This window comes from Pavona decussata, unplaced genomic scaffold, assembly GCF_977016875.1.
Source record: "Pavona decussata unplaced genomic scaffold, jaPavDecu1.1 SCAFFOLD_303, whole genome shotgun sequence".
NCBI classification, from domain to species: domain Eukaryota; kingdom Metazoa; phylum Cnidaria; class Anthozoa; order Scleractinia; family Agariciidae; genus Pavona; species Pavona decussata.
Genome location: NW_028145699.1, coordinates 643,455 through 663,590, shown reverse-complemented (window position 1 = coordinate 663,590; position 20,136 = coordinate 643,455). Strand labels below are relative to the sequence as shown.

Sequence of the window (20,136 nt, the reverse complement as noted above, 5' to 3'; positions counted from 1 at the left end):
GTATGAATATGTAAGGATACCTTTGGTAAAAACTTTCGCCTTTTGCATTCGCACGGATAGTGTAACGTGTCAACCGTTATCTAATTCTAGTAGAGACTTCAAACTATCACTCACAATTATTTACCAAGTATAGTACGTTACTTTATCACTTGTAGGTGTATCAGTAGAACCAGTCTAACGAGTATAAATACTTCATCGGAGATATTTGCGTGATTTGCTTGAGATCCAAGATATGTCACACTAGCACCGCAAGGTAAGCTGTAGGCGGTAACGCAAGATGAGTCACGCAAGCATCAACGAAAGATGTTTCACATACGAAGGCGTTGCAAGAAATATTTTACGATTCCTTTCACATTGGCCTTCCTTTACACGGTAGCCTTTTAGGTTATGAACAAAGAGACTAACAAGAAACCAGCTGATGTCAAGTCACTGGAGCAAGTTAAAAAATGACCACAAAAGCTAACCACCTAAACGATTTTGACAAATACCTTCACTACATCGAAGGCCTCTAGCACGGGAAGGCATCTGGACACAAACATTGGTCCGTTTTTAAAGGAAACCTTAAATTCATTTTAAATTTGTCAAAAAAAGATCACCTTCAAAACTTCCAGTTTCAATAGTTATCAGAATCTAATTTCTCCATGTAATATCAATACATATAATCAACTAGGGCATGAGAAAAAGGGAATGATCACCAAAGAAAAACTGCCTTGATAACCAACTTGTAAACAAGTTCTCCCAACTTCTACTATGAGACATAGATGACGAGAAACAGGGAGAATTTGCATATCAATACTGGTCATAATGAGCCATTATATTATTTGCGAAATTTCTGAAATACCTTAAAAAAAGTTTAAATACTTACTTAACTACATTATCCCTCGGAACATTTTTTCTTGGACGACCAAAAAGGGATATTAAAGTATAAAATATAGAGCACCAAAGGCCTTCATTAAATAGATATCTACCTGGATAATTATTCGGTTTCTAAACTGAAACACATTCTAACAGATAACACATACACAAACAAAATGATTCTAATCAACTGTTGCAAAAGTGATAATCTTTTCACTATTCAAGTTATTTCTAATTCTCACAAAGAAAAATCTTGCATTCTCCAACAACAAAAAGAAGAAGAAGAAAAAAAGAAAGAAAAAGAAAAAAGAGAGATTCACAGAGATCTGAGTGATTTTGGACAATACGTCTACCGGCATCAAAAGCAAGAAGGAACGCCATAAGAAAACTGTCATAAAAATAACTTGCTCCTACAAAATTAATGATTGAATACAACAGGAAGGCTCACAAAGGTCATTTTACATCAAAAATAGGTTACTGCACCTCAAATGTCACAGACTCGGCTGGAAAAAATAGAGAAATCATAAGAAGTTTCTGGTTGTCTGATTAGTAAGACCAGGAAAAGACTAAGAACAAAACCTACAGTTGATCCTCTACTAATAGCCACTGCTTGTAATATATTAATTTACACAAACTTCTGCCATAACGACCACTGTCCTACAGAGCAGAACACTTTTGCCCAGCAGTGATCGTGGTTAAGAGGTTCAACTGAAATGTTTTAAAAGTCATGACAGCCAACTAGAAACTAATCCATCGTTCAAACCTGTACCACAGGGTACAAGAATTTGTGACAAATTCGCTAACTTTGCACTTTAAGGTGGCTTCCTAGAGTAAAAGCATGCTTTCACACGTGGCACTTCTTTAAGAGTGGTACTTGATCTGGGGAGATGCTCTTTTGAGTAAGTTTGGTACACTAACAAGATTATGCTACAGAGAAAACCTAGTTATTCTCTTGTAATTTTCTCACTGAGATTTACTTGGACAGGACACTAACATACTTCCAAAACTTTCTATATCTGTTGTGGTTATTTATTTCTATCTTTGAACCTAAATTGCTAAAAACAAACATCCCCAAACGGGATTATTTGACGAGTGCCATTAATATCTTGAAATGTGCCAAACCTTAAAAAAAGTAATCATAGCAGTTGGGAGAAGTTCGACTGTTAATTTTGCAAGTTTTGGCTGCACTCATGTCACAAAACTAAGAAAAAAGTTAAATTTCTGTTGAAACTCACATAGATTTCTAAGACTTGGGTTCACATGGTCATAAAGCTATAGGGAGCCACCTTAAAAGAAAATTTAGAAACAAACAGCAAACCAGGAAAGAACTGCTAAACAGTTTTCAATTGTACAATCACCCACTGGCTCTAAGAGGTAAAAGGTAAATAAATTATCTCAACTTGGGCAATTTCCAATCAAGTATGAATTCAAAGCTATTTTACACAAAGGTACAGGGAGCTTGATACATTTACACTTTCAGGAGTGGAAGGAACCACACTGATTAAAGAATGCTGTAAAATATCTATATTCCTAATAGTGAGTTTACACTGTCTTAAAGACATACACTGTACACAGGACAAAACTTATCACATGAGTTAACCTTCATAAGCCAGCTGAGATTTTTTTTCAGTATCATACAAAATACAAAAGTTGATCCTGTTGAGATCTCAATGACTGCCTTAGTTATTACATGTACACATAAAACAATGTTGGCGTGGTAACCAATTTTCATCTCTTCAAATACTTTACAATAATTATTTGGAATCCACATTAAATAATCTTGTCGCAGCTTGATTTCAGGTCCCCTCTTATTTCTGATGGCAAATGCACTTTCTCAATTGGCCTAAAAAATTTGGGGGTAATTCATCTGCAATATAAATACTTTCCATGAATAAGACAACTTTCACCAGGGATTGAAATTTGGACTTGTGAAGTTTCATATTTTATTACAAAAGATATATTATTTGATACTAATTTCCAATACTTCTTCTTGAAAGATTACTCATTCACAAGTAAATCTCTTTTCACCTTGGTAAAGGCCAATTCAGAGTAAGGTAACTAACATTAACATGAAATGTGAATGAATTGTACCACCATTTTAAGGGCAACATACAATCAAGCCTCATTAATGTTAAAACCTTTCCCTCGTTATCTACATTCGACAGGAGGGATGCTTGGAGAGGGAACAGCATGTGATGATGACGACGATGAAGGAATTGATTTTTGCAGTTCCTGGCCCTCAACAGCTTCTGCAGCTTCTACAATTCAAACAAATAACAGAAAACTAAAACTTGTTCCAAGTAAAATTTCTTTACAAAATATTTTGTCTTGTATTCTCTTCAATCTATAATTCTGTATATAATCTTGTATTTCGTATATATATAGCTGTTACTCCATTAAAGGCAAAACGACCTACTAACTCAACAACAACTGATGTCTCCATGGCAACTGTTTTGACAGACACTTTGAATTCTCTCTTTCGATAAATTACAGTATAATTTCATTACCTTGTTGTTAATTGGGACTATTAATTTTTGTGGGTCAGTTAGACCAACTTTCAGATGTTGAAAATCCTAGACAACAGACGTCAAAGACCATCATATTTGACCTGCTCGGTTGTAAGAAATCTGAACTTTTACAATTATTGTGTGGGCTTTAATGAAGTCACTTTAGTGCACCGTTAGTGGCACCAGAAAATTAAACCTGCAACAGTAAAATCCATAAAAAGGAACTGCTTTTAGGTCTTCAGTTGCTAATACATATGCAAGGTAACAATGCAACCCACACTTCATAAAGCTGATTAACATTTGTTTCTGGTCATTACACACATTCTTTAGCACTATTTCAATGTTTTGGATAGGTTCAACAAATGTAGAAAAAACTTTACGTCATTAACTGACCAATTTTTGATGAGTTTGCAAATTCTAAACCTGCAAAAAATTAGGCCGGGTATATGGTACATGCCATGCCAAAAAATAACCTTAGGGAATGAAAAGAGAAAACACACACAAGCCTACCTCTCTTCTTCTTAAGTCTCTTTCTCTTTCTGTCAATGCTTGCCACTTCGGCTTTTAGTGAGCTATAAATTTTCCTCATTTCATTTATTTTGTCTTGGAGTAATCTGATGCGTTCACCACCATCTTCTTTTGCTTTAATTTCCTCTGAAAATGGGGATGGAAAACAAACTTTGAAGTTGTAGCAAAACAAAATGAATGGGATGCTAGTCCAACACAGGACACCCAGCAACAAGAGTAGGAGTATAACTACTACCCCCTGGATGGGATGCTATTCTATCACAGGATGCCCAGAATGAAGTGACTAGGAGCATTACTAGTACCATTAGATGGAATGTCAGCCTATCACAGGACAGCCAGCATGAGGTGACTTGGAGCATTGCTTATATGTAGTAGATGGAACATAGGATATCCAGCATGTAGTCATTAGAAGTATTAGTACACCTAGTAGATGGAATGTCAGTCTATCAGAGTACACCCAGCATGAAGTGGTTAGCAGCAAATACATGTACTTATACAGTAGATGGAACAAAGGATATCCAGCATGTAATCAATAGAAGTATTAGTACACCCAGTAGATGGAACGTCAGGCTATCAGAGTAGAAGTGATTAGGAGCATTACTACTACCAGCAGATGGGCTGCTGTTAGTCCATCACATGATAACTAGCATGAAATGACTATAGTCCATAACAAGAGACACAGCATGACGTGATTAAGAGTATTACTACTCTCCTAGTCTTTTGTTATAATTTCTTACATGTAAATTCTGGCTGAAAGATGAGCTTCTAGCTAAAAGCTAGCCACATCTAAATCTAATACTCAGACAGCGTCCTTCCACAGGCAGGAACAAAAACATTATTTTGTTCTAGTCTTACCTAAATCCATGTCAAATGACATTCTGGGTCGGCGGGGTGATGAAAACACTCCTCCAGACTGATACAATGGACTACCTGGAGCATCGCTACCTGTGCTGTCATTACCAGATGTATGACGATGCTTCTTTTTCTCCTTTCTCTTCTTGTGTTTCCGATGATGATGCTCGGAACTTTTCTTCTCCGGTTTGGAATCGTTATCCCTTTCATCATGTTCGGGGCTCTTTTGGTTTGAATCACTTCCAGCAGAATTCTCCACTGGCCCATTAGTTTTTTCACTGTCATCGCTACAATGCGCAGAAGTTGATGCTGCCGAGTCAGTGGCAGGGTCAGGTTTGGTTTCCTCCACAGAAGAAGAATTTGAGACTGTTTCCATAGCTGTTGGGGTACCCTTTGTTTGTGGAGGTTCGTTTGGAGTTGTAACTAATGAGTTGTTCTTGAGAAAGTGCTCTACTTCTGCATCTGGCAAGCCACTCTCGTGTTCTACTTTTATTTTCTTGGGTTCAGAGCATGGATCTTTGGTGTCTTCAGAATCTTTACTAACTGTTTCTGGAGATCTGACACTTCTTACTAAGCCATTAATAGTTCTTTTGTGTTTGTCTTTCCTTTTTCCATTTGTAGCACTAGAGCTGTGCTCGGATTTTTGCTCTTCATGAGGAATTTCACAAGGGGTGCCATTTTCACAAGCTGTTATTTTCTTGTTGTTTTCCTCAGACTCATTATTTGATGGAGAACTATTCTTTTCTTCTGTTGCTCTCTCATCAGTTTCCTCAGGAATGGCTTCGGGGATTGGCTGAACATGATTCACTACAACCACTGATTTGCTTTGTTGTTCTAATGAAGGTTCTGGGGTCGTTGACTTTTGCCGTCTCCTTGAAAGAGGACTTTTCACTAAAAATTGAAAGAAAAAAAATACAAAAGGACTTGAGTTAAAGAAGCAATATTCTAGACAACTTTCAAAGGTAAAGAGTCAATACTGAATCCCTGAAAAGATCAAATGAGGGGGTGCCTGGAAAAAAGCCCTAAGTGATTTCTGATAAACTGCTAAAATCTCCTTCCAAATTTTCTTGTTTTCACTTGTGAAATAAAAGGAGAATTTGACCTTACATCAAAAGTCACTTAGGGCCTTATTCTGCACACCCCTTCAAATTTAGTTGGCCTCTCCCAGTCTTCTTACATCTACCATTTATTATGTCCAGTCAGGGTTATTAGACAACAGAGCTCTCTCTTACTTGAAACACTGAAAAAAGGTTCACAAGTGGTCCCATTTACCACACAGCCAAATATCCTAAACTTCCATTATTTAGAGCAATAAAAAGAGAACAACATGGTGGGAATTCACATGTACCATCATCACCATCATTGAATGCTTGAACACTTGTGAATTCATCCACACATATGTACTCAAATTATGTTAGAACCACCTTGTACTGCACAATGAACAGCACAAAAGAAAAGTAAAGCTCTGTACAGCTACAGCTTGTTCCATGCACAGGCTTATTAGAAACACTTTGTACATCACATAACAAACAATACCAAAAGAAAGTGCTGCCCAGTAGCATCACACTTTAGGATTCCTTCCACTGACATAAAAGTTAGGGCCCCACTTAAGACTAAAGATTCTACTCTACAACAAAAAGGGTCAGCCCTAGACTGAATAAAACCACACTTCATTATCCTTACCTTCATCTAGTCCATTTGACATCTCTGAAAGTGAGTTCCTCTCTGACCTTGTTCGGCCTGTCCCTCTTCCAGGACCCGTTTTTGGCGACTTCCCAAGAGATGGTGACAACGACCCTGACCTTGTTGAAGGAGAGCAGGGTCTCTTCAAAGAATTCTTGGTTCCATTTGATGCTGGTGAGTGTTTAGTGGTTGGTTCCTTGACAGGCACTATTGCTGCTGTTGCTTTAGATGTCCGCCTGCCTGCAGGCTTCGCAGTGGGTCGAGTGACTGGCTTGGGACTGGGCTTTGCATTGGACTCCTGTCCTTTGCCGATGCTCCCTGATCTATTTCGAGTCTGTCTGGTGCCCCACCCAGCAATCTTCTCAGGTTTTATCCACTCATCATACCTTCAATGAAATAAAAACAATTTTTTATTTTATGGGTAAGAGAATTATCAGCCACATATGAAAGAAAAAGTAAGAATAAACTTTAGCATAGATTCAAGAGTCATGGACAGCAAACCTCAATTAATTTTTTTTTCAACTTCCTCAAATCAAGGACTGGAATTTAACTCTGGTTTTTGGTGGTTTGTGGTCAAGGGTATGATGGCATCAGAATGTGTCAAAAAAGAAACGTTCAACTTCTAGTTGTCATCCATGTCCCACAAAAGTCTATGCTAAAGTGATCTGCTTTTTTCTGTTTTGAAAGTAATATGTTAAGCAAGAGAGTGACTGTTCATGAATCAAAACAATGGATGATTCAATTTAGCAGAAGGTTGAAAAAGAAACTCGTGCCACACGGTGCAACTTGTGAGAAAATTATTTAAGTAGAATGACGATGCAGTAGCATCAGGAATGGAGACACCGCAGATTTGATGTATTCAATGTTGAAACATGAACTTCTAGTTTTTAGGAAGCACTTTACCTGTTATTCCAACCAGCATAATGAATACAGTACAGTGTACCTTCACTGGCTTCTAAGTCAATGTGAATAATCTGAAATACAACAACACATTTTAAGTGAAAAAATCAAATCATGGTTATTAGCCTTTAAATTATACAAATTAAAATGCTCACTTGAAAACAAAATTAATGATAAGCAATATATGTAAAAGCGTTCTCTGGTAAAACGATTTTAAAAATCATAAGCTTTTGACAGTCAGTCTACTGTCTTCGATGGATAAAAATAAGTGACAAAATAAACCGTAAGAAAATTTTAAATATGGAGAGTAATATGCATAAATTAAAGAAAAGAATGTAAAAAGCATAGTAAAGGTGCTAAAACTAATGTTTTTTCAAAAGAACAAAATATGGCGTATTTCATAGGTCAATTCTTAAAACTCTGCAACATCGTTGCACCATAAATCAAGTTTATCATGCTACATATATGTATGATTCTGCTTGGGTTTATGAGCAAGGTATGTGCACTGTGAGAAAATTCTGCACATTCTAAACCAACCATATTGCAGGATTTGCAGAATCCCGCAACCCACACACTGAGCAAAACATAAAACCAAATTCTTGAAATTTCATACCTTAGCATCATAAAGCCGGTGATTTCTTCCACGTCCATACTTGACTTGTATCTTGTCGCCAACCTCAAATGAGCACTCATCCGCAGGAATATCAGACTTGCCGTCAGACTGTGGTTCACTTACATCAGATGACGACTCTGGACTATTGACAACATCCACTGACACATCCTCCTCGGGGCTCTTGGCTTGAGAATCATTTGGGACACCATTGTCAAGCTCACGGCTTTGTTGCCTTTTCATTTCTCTGATCCGTGTGCTCTGCTTACATTCTGGTTTCTTTACTATTACCTCGTCGTGGTCATCATCAATGTCTGGAAGAGGCTCTAAGCACTCCAGATGTTTCTCGTCGCTGCTGTCTGTAGGACTCTCGGGGTTTTCATGTTTGATACTTTTGTTGCTGGGGTTTGGTTCACTCACTTCTTCTTTAACTAATGGCTTTAGTGTTTCCTTCTCATGCTGTTCAAAAGGGTAAAGGTATCTACAAAAGAAGGCAATTGGCAATGATGAATGAACAAAAAGGTGTAAATGTAGATGTGTTGGAGGTTACAACAAGGCTCTGAAGAGTTTCATCAAAAGGTAGCAACAGCCAAATTTCAATGTTCATTTACCATGACCAGAACCCAAGTAGCCCCCAAATTTGCCTTTACAAAAGTCTAGGCACATATATGCTTCATAGTACCATACCAGGTATCCCACTATATGTGAACAATAAACAAACTTAAACATTACACATGCAACCAGCAGGCCCCAGTTGTTCAAAGAGCGGACAACTTTATCGATTGGATAAGTCGTTATCCAGCAGATAAAATGTATTGGTTGGAGTACATTTTGTTCACTAGATAGAGTTATCCGCTTTTCGAACAGCGGGGGCCAGGTCATGAACTTTGCCCTTGCACCCTACCTCAAATAGACTAGTTCTGATTCAAAATAGTGAGAGGGAAGATGATTTTCAATGAATCAATTATCAATTTTGAGACTATAATATTAGAGTAAATAACATTGAAAATCATACTTTTTGTAAGCCATTTTAATGTGGTGTGATGCACTGGGTGGAACAACAGGAATATCCATTTGCTGATAAATTTTTCTCCACAGGAGTGGCTCATTAGAGACCTGGAATGAATACAAATAATAATTATTATTATGGCAATTTTTTTTATTTTGGACGAAAGTTGTCTCATGCTAATCAAGACCGAGCATAATGCTCAGTAATCACCTTTTCCATTCCACCATGTTCTTGCACTATCTTATAGAGTTTGTGGAGATCTAAATCTTGATTTCCTAACACTGGGGGTCTTGTAATTGGTGTTCCTAAAAATGAATGAAGCCAATGTTATATGAGATACATCTAAGTTTGTCTAAGCATAACAGTACTAACTGAAAAAAAAATTATTCATTATTATAGAATAAATGGTAATAGTGTTCCTAAAAGGGAATGAAGCCAATGTTGTAATGAAGTCATCTGTACTGACAGAACTAAGTGGAAAAAAAATTCTATAAAGGACAATAATAACATTTTATAATATGCTTTTCAATTCTTGAGAGGGAAGTTGCCAATTAGAGGAGGGATGAAGAGGCCCTTGGCTCCAGAGAAAAATTTTGACTGTAGGCCCCTGTACACACACCTTAAGAGGCAGTTGAGGGTTTATTTACAAACAATATAAGTTCCTGTTTTAATTTCATAATGTCACTGAATGTCTTGTATCTCAGGATTCAAGTTATGGAGTGAGAAATCTAAGGTCAGAGTGTTCCAGTCATCAATATTCTATTATAACTTATATTCTGTTAAAGCAACACCGCTACTACTGGGCCATGAAACTGTGGCCTTCTTAACCCCTTAAGCCCTTTATAATAGTAACCAGCATCTAATTCTCCCTACAACATCACATGCAGATCATGACAATAAATGATATGATTAACAAAGATAAAATGCCAGGTTCTCCCAAATAGTACCATATGAAATACAAGGAGAACACTGAGGACAAAATGTATATCGATATTACGACTGCAGAGGTTATAATGAAGGTGAGGCCCCCACTGTTACCCCAGGGACGAGTTGCATAAAACTTAACAGAGGGCATAAAGTGCACTATGCTTTTCAGCAAGAACTAGGGGTTTTAATAGGAACTGGGACCCAGATATGCCTTTGGAGAGATTTAAAAGATAAGACAAAATTAAGGAATGTTACAACAAAAATTAAAAAACCTGAAGACATACCTTTCTCCTTCATGAATGCAAACAGTTTCTCCTTGAAAGCCTTCTTCTCTCCATCCTCGTCAACACTACTTTCATCTTCTGAAGAATGAGCCTTTTTGGAATCTTCTTCACCATCTTCATGAACTATCACATCAGAAGCATTTTCTTCCCAGATGCCAGGTATTCTCCCTGTTTCTTGGTATGTCACTGCTCTCTCTACAGCTAAACCATACAAAGAAGAAAATATTCAGATTAACGCATAGATTTAGAAGTTATCTTTACGGCAAACGTCAGGATGGCCACTTGACCATGCTTATCCTACATTTGCCACTCGCTGTTTTCAGTTTCTCAGGAAAACTGAGTAGTTTTGTGTTAGCATAGACCAGAATTGGTTTGCACTATTCTCATCTATGTACTAATATTTCAAAGAAAACAAAAATACAAATATCATGTTTGCCATTTGATGTAAAGGCAATTCTTAACCCCTCTAATGTCTGAGGTTTGCAACCCCATGGTGCTATGTGAAGAATCAGATCGTAGTAGACAACAAGGTCAATATATCTGTATGGCTAACACTGACAAACAAATTTGGGGTACATAGTTATTAGAAGAAAACAAAAAATCCTTGTTCTACCATAAAGGAATGCAGTAAGAAAGTATCCCCTACCTTCATGCCCCCCCCCCCCCCCAAAAAAAAAAAAAATTGGGACCTTAAAGCAGCAATGATGAGGATGGCAACAAGATCATCGGAAAACAATACTTCCAATTAACAAAACACTGGTCCTACATGTGTGTTATACACTTTGCTACATTTCATCCTCTGCAAAACAACAATGTAAAATGACCAAATTCCACCTTGTAAACACACAAACTTGGGTGGATTTTCCTTTTTCTCTTTCTGAACTGGAAAGCCCGCTTGTCAAATTAAATGAGTTGGGATTATCACAAGTCAGTTCAGATTAAGTGAATTTAATCTTAAGGTTACAGGGGCCTTGGCATCCTCCGTGCAACAGCCCTGCCAAAAAGCCTGGCTTAGGCCCCACTTTACAGTCACAAACCTGCTTTTAGCTTTCTGTTTTCGCCTTTCAGTACCCCATTGACAGGATCTTGGTCCTTTGAGAACTCCTTCGTATCCTTCACATTTATCACATGACTACAACCAACAACAGAAAGACCATATTTAACAAAATCTTTGCACATTAAAAGTTGCTACTAAAAGAAAAAGCTAAAACAAAAATTGCCACTTGGCAAAGCTGTTCTAAAGTTGCAGTCACCTCACATTCTCACAATTAAGCTCCAGAGTAATTTTTCCTATTTTACCCTTTTAACATAGGATGTTGATTTGAGTGAGTTAAGGGTTTGGGGTGGGGGAGGGGGGGGGGGGGTGTTTAACTGAGATTGAGTAATCACTCAAGTCAATTTTTCACTTTATTTAGCTGATCTACAGTGCTTCCACCAAGATGACGTGCTTCCCAACACTACAGTTAAAGCAAATTACATGTAAACAAGATTCAGGCAGTTATTTTGTTCACTTACTATTTTCCATCTTTGAATGAGCGTACAAGGCATTTCTCCTTTGATTTTATCAAATCCACCTCATTCTTGCTTGGATTAACACCCTACAGTAAAACAAACAATGCTAATAAACACAAATGTACTTTAGACTAGTAGTAATCAGAGATTAGTGAGATGCGTTCGACCATTTGGGAAAAGAAAGTTACATTAACTGCCAGATATTTTTCACATGTTTATTTAAATCGCAAAAAAATGTTATCATTGTATAACCCAGTGTTTATAATATAATGGATATTTGGTGTGCTTGCTTGTCGGGTTTGACCTTCTCTTCACGTTTGGTGTGCTTGCTTGTCGAATTCTGTAGTGTGCTTCCTTGCTGTGTGGACTGTTATCATGATCAGGGAAGATGCATTGTTTACTTTTGAAGTTTGGAATCTTGCGAAAGCATATCGATATATTCATTTCCTTCGTTTGTTGCGGGAGTTGAGTTTCACGTTAATAGAGGAATAGAAGCCAAAAGATAGATAATTATATAATAAATAAATAAATAAATAAATAAATAAACAACTTAATAAATAAATAAACAACTAAATAAATAAATAAATAGCTAAAATATACTAAATGAAAGAAAAAATATATAAAAATATATTTGCTGCGTAAGCAGTACGCACCGCAAGATTATACTTGATTGTACTTGAATCTTTTGAATGAAAACTTCGAAAAAAGCATTTCCTTATTTTAAAGCGTACAACATTTACGGTAGAATTCGGCAAGGAACCGGGGAAACTTCAACGTGGCCGTTCATATGCCATTGCCTTCGAGCAGACATTGAAAGCCGCCACGAGACATCTTCGGCGTAGCGTTACAAATTTGCATAAATATTATTGAGATCATCTCAAAAGGCAATGTCACGTTTTCTCCATTTTCTATCAACTGATTCAGATTGTAACCGTGTCTTCCACTGATAGATGACTGGATAACTTGTTCACTAAACCCAGTTTTAACAGTGAATGAAGCGAAACTAAAATATTGCGACTTTTTGGCCGCTGTTAATTCACAAGCCGAGAATTGAAACACGCGCGATCGCTTTTAACCTCGCTAAATCAGTACGCTGCACATAATTATGCTTTAATCTTTTGAATCAAACCTTCGAAAACAGCATTTCCTTGATTAAAAAACGCACAATACTTTCGCTTGTAATTGGCAAAGAAGCGACAAATCGCTTGAAGAGCGAACTCTTTCCAGCTCGAGCATAGACGTGCGCACATCCATCGCTCCAACAAAATTAAGCACGCAAACAAAGTTGGCGGCTGTCTCGCAGAGTTGGTCCCCATAAAACGGAACCGAACTGTGGCCGTTTCACTACAAGAAACCAACGTTGCCTTGCAATAACAAAAACTGGGTACCACCGAGTGCTTGCAATCCCTTATAATCGAATGACTCGATAAAGTGTTTGCCATTGCAACTTCACCAATTCGTTTCACTCGCACTAGGAATGTTGCTTTTCTCGAAACAAATCATGGCCATTTGCCGAGCTACACAACTCGGCAACTTTTTGCTTTGGTGACCACAAATCATGGCCATTTGCCAATCTACATAACTCGGTAAGTAAATTATTTGCCGAGCTACGCATCTCCCAAAGTAAATGTAATATATTTTGCTGAAACTACACAACTTGTCTCTTGATTTAGTCAGCGCAAGGCAGCGTTGGTTTCTTGTAGTGAAACGGGTAAACAACACTACGCTGAATTTATCCATGTGTCTTCGCAGTCGTACACACTTCGTGAAGGCGTTGATAAATCTAAATTTAACCCGAAAGTATTTTTTTCTAACTTAAACAACGCAACTTCCCTAACGAAGCACAGCCGTCCAGCCAGCACACCAAAAACGATGCAAGAACGTGAAACTCCACTCCCGCTGAAACGAAGGAACTGAACATCGATAAGCTTTCGCAATAATTTCGCAAGATTCCAAATGCCAGTAACTCTAACTTCAAGCGTAAACAACACAACTTATCTGATAACAGTCCACACAGCAAGGAAGCACAGTCCAGAATTCGACAAGCAAGCACACCAAACGCCAAGAAAAGGTCAAACTCCACAAGCAAGCACACCAACAAGCACGCAAAACGTGAAACTCGACATTAAAAGATGGCTCTCGCGCGAAAACGAGGGGGCGACTCTTATACGAAAACGAGACTATAAAGATGGCTCTAGCGCGAAAACGAGGTCCGAGTCGTCGTAAGTTCGCACCAGTTTCCCGACCGACACATGCCCCTGCAAACTCAAGCGGGGGGGGGGCTATTTGGGTGTCCTTACAGCAATCTCGAAAAGTTCTGCATAGCCGTACACAGGCACACCAACTCAAAAGACACAGGACGCAAAAACGAAATTAGGCTTGCGTTCTCCTTCGTCAAACGCAATAAAGAAAGGGACCAATCTTAAAAGAAAGTGTGCAGCAAAGAGATTAATTAATACATGTACATGTTGTATACTGTAACATAGTACCACAAGCTTGGCCTGTGGGAGTTTTGCAATCAAAATTAAACATACCAAAGCAGGAAACCACATGTTTCTCCTTTTTGATCCACTTTCTACAATGACGACCTGTAAAACAGAATGGAGACACATCTCTCACTATTCTCAGGCTTTTAAAGAAACACATTTAATAGCTCATTTAGACACAAACAAACCCAAACCGATAAATACAATGCATGCAGCATGTAACTGATTATATGTAGTATGACACACGTTTTTGCGACCAGCAATCATAACGTCTTAAGTTCAACTCCTAAAAGGAGCACTTTAGCTCAGTGGTATTGAGCATACGAAATAGTAATCAGAAGGTGTTAAGTTTGACTCCTGAAAGGAGCACTCGGATTTCCTTTTTCCAAGTATGCCCGTGTTACTCGCTGAATAATACATCATTCTCGCGTATAAACCAGGGTTAAAATCTACCATCACATTAATGCAATTAAAAGTTTTGTTAGGTGGAAGCATTAAGACATGCTGCATTATCACATAACAAATATGCAATGACCCATACCTTTCCAACAATACTGTCATCAAATAAACACTTCTTCTTAGACGGAGCAGGAGCAGGACTTTTTTCCTCTCGTTCAGTCTCTGAGTCATCCATACTACAATCAAACAAAAAGAAAGAAATACTAGAGGTTTCGTGCACCATCCATGACTTGACTGAATGTCCTTTTGATGTAAGAAAAAAAAACTCTGCATTGTTCAACAACCAAATAATGCTGACAAAGCCGATTTTCATATTTGGGTTAAATAAGGTAATTACAATGGCGTCCCCAGCAGGCATCTGCTTTCTGTTATAAATACATTACAGCTTGTCAGCTGGCTTGTTCAGTTAATAGTTGCCAAATTTATATTGTTGTGGTTTTAAGGATATAATTCCTCTGAGTGGAACAAAAGGTTTGCAGGTACCCCCCCCCCCCCCCCTTCCCTCTCCCAAAATCACCCAGTCTAAAGCATTTTGTAAGATTTCCATGGTGGGACAACAGTACCACCCCCCCCCACCCCCACCCCCCCCCCCCCGTTTGGTGTTGGATTCCACATGAAGAATAATGTGTAAAGATTCACAGTTAAAACTCAATGAGACAGGGGGAGGGGAGGAAAGTGAAGGAAAGGTAAAACTTAGCAATCTTTCCAAGAATTTTGGTGTTGATTGTAACTGGCGTGAAACATTGTAGAAGTGTGAGAAGAGGAACTATAGCCAAAGCGGTCTGAAGAAAACAAGAAATTATACCTCGCTGCCTGGCTTAGTCTTCTCTTTTTTCTTTTCTTTCCATCCTGAAAAACGAAGAAATAATATATTACTTTGAGCTGAGAGCACAACACCAGGGAAGATCTCTAAAAAAGTTATCATAGATACATGTGTTGCACAAATTAATGATAATACATGTACATCCCAAAACAACATGCGCTGAAACGCAAACTACCCAATAATAAATATGTCCCACCAAGTACACGCTAACGACAATGGAGCTATTTTTGGATCTGATTCTTACAGCACATCCTCTCATTTAGGAGGGTTCTGTCCCTTCTTCCTGACCTCAGGACTTTCCCATCGCATTCATATGCACCCAAATTCGACATTTTTTCCATATTTGTATAGACTATAAAACATGTTGATGCTTTGGTATTGTTTTAATAATCACAACTTCCTAAACTGAAGGTTTCGGCACTGTTTTAGTTAGACCTTATGGATGCTCTCCTGAACTAAAACTGCATAATTGTATACATTTAAGTTACTGTTAGTTCTACTATACAGAAAACAATTTCTTTGATCTTCCATGAGTTACATTACACTATCGCAGTCTAAACGTTAAAATAAATCACTTTCTCATATAAAAGCACTGTCCAGGTTGCTGGAGACAAATGTGTTATTTTGACAACTTGAATGAGTTACCAAACAAGGGTTGTTTCTGAGCAATTCATTCGCCGCAGTCAAAACTTGCAAGGGCAGATGGAATCAGTTTTAACTGCTCTGTGAATACAGGACAATAACACTACCGTATACCATTATCTATCTTGCAGAAAATAAAAAAAGAAAAAAAAAAAAAGATCAAACACATGTTGCTGAAAAAAAAAATTCTCAAAAAATAACATTTGGATTTTTATGACCAGAATTGCATTTTTATACCTGCACAACTGGAGTACCAAAATTCTCTGGATCTGTCAGTGGAAGATGATCTAAAGTCTGCAAAGACAGTAACAAAACGATGTTTTAATTCATACAGAGTGGAATATCTCATTGATCAGTGGACGCAACAATGAAACAAACATGCTGGAATAATGAGTTTTCAATCACACACCTCGCTTTCGTTAAAATGTCTTTCCCCTTTCAAACACAAAGAAGTTCTCCTTAGTGTTCTTTCATCGCCATCATCAAAAACTTGAAAAAGAAAAGTAAACACAAACGTAATTAGAAACTTATTTTGGTTCAATGCGTGTTGGAAAGTTGACTCTTTCAGTGCAGAAAACTGAGATAACGAGGAAAGATTCACTCATGTTTACCAACGGTATAAACACTGGCATCGGTCAGCTTAGTAATAACTCCCTCCATGAATTGTCCATCAGGAGTCTTGGCTTCAACGACGGCTCCCACCTTAAAAGGAAGGGAAAAGAAAGAAGAAAACAAGAGTTTAGAGGTGTGCAAGTTACATTAGGAGTAACATAAGGATAAGAAAGCTAAGAGATCATCGAGGCCACACTTTATCATGTAGCCACAAAGAAACGAAAATTTACCTTCAAAGTGCCTTTAACACAGTCATCATTGACTGTGACCGAAGTGTTTGTTTTGGTGAATGTTATCTGCAGAAAGAAGGAAAGAAAATTAATGGAGAGTGTTAAAAAGCACAGGAAACTCGATCTTACGCGGCTAGGAATCGGTAACACAACAAACCACTCGTGTCCGGAAAGCCAGGACAAATTTCACGAACCTTGCATTTGACAAGCTTCTTCACAACTTTGACGTTGGCTTCGCAGAAAGCTCCGCGATATTTGGCACTCACATCAGTTCCTACGGTTAAGAACGGGGGCTCCTCCGAAGACTGTGCCTGGCAAAAGATGAAAGAACGAAAAGGAACGATTTGTGGAGCAGTAAATGACGTGAGCAGAGAGTAGCTTTGAATTATAGATGACCTTAGCCCAAGTTCCTCCGAGTTTTAACGTTGACTTGTCATCAAATCAGCGGTTACCAAATGTGCTGGTTTAATCAAAAGCAAAGGCCGAAGCATAAAGCAACTCTGCAAAGCTTCAGACGCAAAGAAAAACTATCAAAACCTTCAATAAGCATGGCCACTCTGCCACGATAATCATTATCACGATTTCATGAAAACGGCGTGCAATGGGTTATGTGCTGAAGTTTTCCTCGTTCGATAATGTACCAAAAATTCAAATGAAAAACTTCACTAGCTGTTAAATGTTTTTGCTAGAGTTTCGCCAGCTTACAGGGAACTGAATCCCGTCAATAAAATAACTGCTTACAGTAGAGCATGCAAGAAATCTTCGAATGGACATTCGTAAACAATACGAGTTGACCAACTACCCAGTTTGACAGAACACGCTTAGCTCAAAGCAGTGTTTTATCAATTTCCTCTAAATTCTCTCTAAAAAGCAGCTCGAGGATCTTATCTAAAGACTGACCATAGCTGTATTCACAGAGAGCATTACTTGCTTCGAGAACTAATTCTATTCAAACAAGAAATAAGTGACTTGGGCAAGAGAGGACAAATGTAAAGTTAGGCAAACCCATTCAGTTACAAATTACAGTTAACAATTTATCTTAACAAATAAACTGCAGCTTTCTTTTAAGATTTCACAACCTCAGGAACATCTGTAAGGCATGAGTAAATGAATGGACAGCAAGATTGCAAGGTTTTCTTGATAAGAACATTCACAACTGCATGTACAAGTAATTCCATGCCTCAAGCAAGTGCATCACTTTGAATCGCACGAAGATTCTCTAAATTATTGTTCAGCTCAATTCACCCGCCACGCAAAGCGTCATCCTTTTCTCAGGATCAATTTCAAGCAATCTTTAGTGAAAGCAGCCCCATGAGCAAGAGTATAAACTACAAAATAAGGGGAGACTGATGAAATATAACGAGGACATTACAATGAACATCGTGAAAAAATTTCACAACGGGAAGGTAAACATCACTAAACTCCTTCACGTTCTCGACAAACTCACCATAAGAAAACTCGATCCACGGTCCTCGGACCCCAGTCAGCTTCTTTTAGCAATCTGAACCCAGGATCTCCCAAAAAATCCAAAAGAAAACTTCAAAATGAAGAGAAACTCGCGATGGCCGACAACAAGGACGCTCGACTTACCCTCCTCACCAGGGGCCATGGGGGGTCCTTATCGCTGATTGGTTCTCAGCTCCCAAGCCTCCTCCACTGGGCCTCCAGTCAATGTTTAGCCCACTCCATATATGGAAAATTGGGGCGAAAATTGACATGTTTCATTGTGCGATTTCACTTCCTGTACCACAATAACATCCGCTTTGCACAAGATTCGCGGGAAAATTAATTATCAGAAGAAGAAAAAAAATGAATTTTTGAAAATTTTATCTTGGCTTATCACGTTTTTTTTTAGGAGGATTAGTATCGTCAGGCTCACATTCTACTTTCATTTGGAAATATAAACCAAGAAATTTTAATTCTGTATACAGCTAGCAAAATCAATTAAATTATTTGACAAGTTTACACACAGTAACACTGTACACCGGTTTATGAAACTTGGGTTTATATTTTGATTTCCCACTGTTATAAAATGTTTTTCATGCATGCACCTCACGCTGTACCATTTCCTCCAGGAAGTTAATTTTATCAGTAGGGTTTAGGTTTTGAATTATGCTGTTAATTAACACTCAATTTTATTGAACTTACTATAACACAATTGATGAGAACTCTTCACCAGTATTATTCATAAATTACACGAGGCCAATTCAATCCTTTTAAGCACAGGGAATGGTTATGAAACCTTGCCATGGAAACAATGGTGCTGCAATTTATGTTGCAAGGGCCACGACCCTGCACAATCCTTGGTTTTAACATTCACACCACAGATGAATATCTTCACAAAAACGTTTCGATTGGTCAGTTGCTACAACACGTTCCAAATTCTATTGTTGTTTGTGCAGGGTCAAGGCCAAAAAGGCAAACAAAAACATATAACAAAGAAGTTTGTCAGGTTTCATAACAATTGCCTTCAATTAACTATATTTTAAGGTTGCTTTAACTATAATAATGCAATTCTGAGGGAGGGGAGTGGGGGAGAGAAAATCCTCCTATCCATTTCTACAACATTGTGGTGAGAGAATGGGGAGCAAGGTCCTTGCCAAGAAAGTAAAACAGTGGCAGAGAATGGGTCAGAAAAAATTCAAAGCTGACAAGCTAAGTTCTTGATCGCTGTGCCTCCACAGGCTCATGAGGACCTCAACCCTATTCTCACACCTATCTTTTACACATCAGACTATAAAATGCCAGCTGAAATAATAGAAATAAAACGCAGGGGTACAAATGGCCAAACCATGACATGTTTGACACTGATGTGACACCAGTTTCAGTTGGTTTGTATATAGGAAAACAGTCTTCAATATGTGCAAGTATTTTGTTAAAGGATTCCTCACTCTTGCATTAGACTGACACTAAATTATTTGAAAATACACTTTAATTTTAAAGTACTCTTTGTTGGAAAGCACAAAAATAATATTTCAGTTCTTCAAGAAACAGAATACGATGGTCACCTCTTTTCACTTTTTTTATTTCCTATACTACACCACCATCTTGGATTTCATAAATGTAATACATGATTGTGCAATCATTTGCCAAAAATTTAAGATTATAACTTGCATCCTGACAAAAGAACTCTGCAATCAGACATCATAAAAACCAAAATGGAAGTGTGAAGGAAATTTAAAGACACAAGTAGGCAACACTCACATCTAACATTTTG

The 20,136-nt window shown here is 37.9% G+C and overlaps 1 protein-coding gene across 1 annotated transcript; it reads right to left on the bottom strand.

Moving 5' to 3' along the window:
- Window positions 1-2,859: 2,859 nt before the first annotated feature.
- LOC146454306 (AT-rich interactive domain-containing protein 4B-like) lies at window positions 2,860-18,506 on the bottom strand. The gene is made up of 20 exons (XM_085095584.1): window positions 18,367-18,506; window positions 17,114-17,230; window positions 16,920-16,985; window positions 16,689-16,779; window positions 16,487-16,566; window positions 16,315-16,371; window positions 15,418-15,461; window positions 14,695-14,788; window positions 14,202-14,255; window positions 11,671-11,753; window positions 11,193-11,287; window positions 10,156-10,356; window positions 9,155-9,249; window positions 8,951-9,051; window positions 7,939-8,416; window positions 7,329-7,399; window positions 6,426-6,811; window positions 4,746-5,633; window positions 3,873-4,016; window positions 2,860-3,113 (listed from the first exon to the last, which is right to left on the bottom strand). The coding sequence occupies exons 1-20, from the start codon at window positions 18,367-18,369 to the stop codon at window positions 3,004-3,006; spliced, it is 3,258 nt and encodes a 1,085-aa protein (XP_084951710.1). The 5' UTR covers window positions 18,370-18,506; the 3' UTR covers window positions 2,860-3,003.
- Between the last annotated feature and the right edge of the window lie 1,630 nt (window positions 18,507-20,136).

Coding starts and splice junctions, on each gene's coding strand:
- LOC146454306 (XM_085095584.1), bottom strand. Junction 16,986..17,113: donor AGAAGCTTGTCAAATGCAAG/GTTCGTGAAATT, acceptor TTCTTTCTGCAG/ATAACATTCACCAAAACAAA. Junction 11,754..14,201: donor ACATGTGGTTTCCTGCTTTG/GTATGTTTAATT, acceptor GTTTTACTGTAG/GGTGTTAATCCAAGCAAGAA.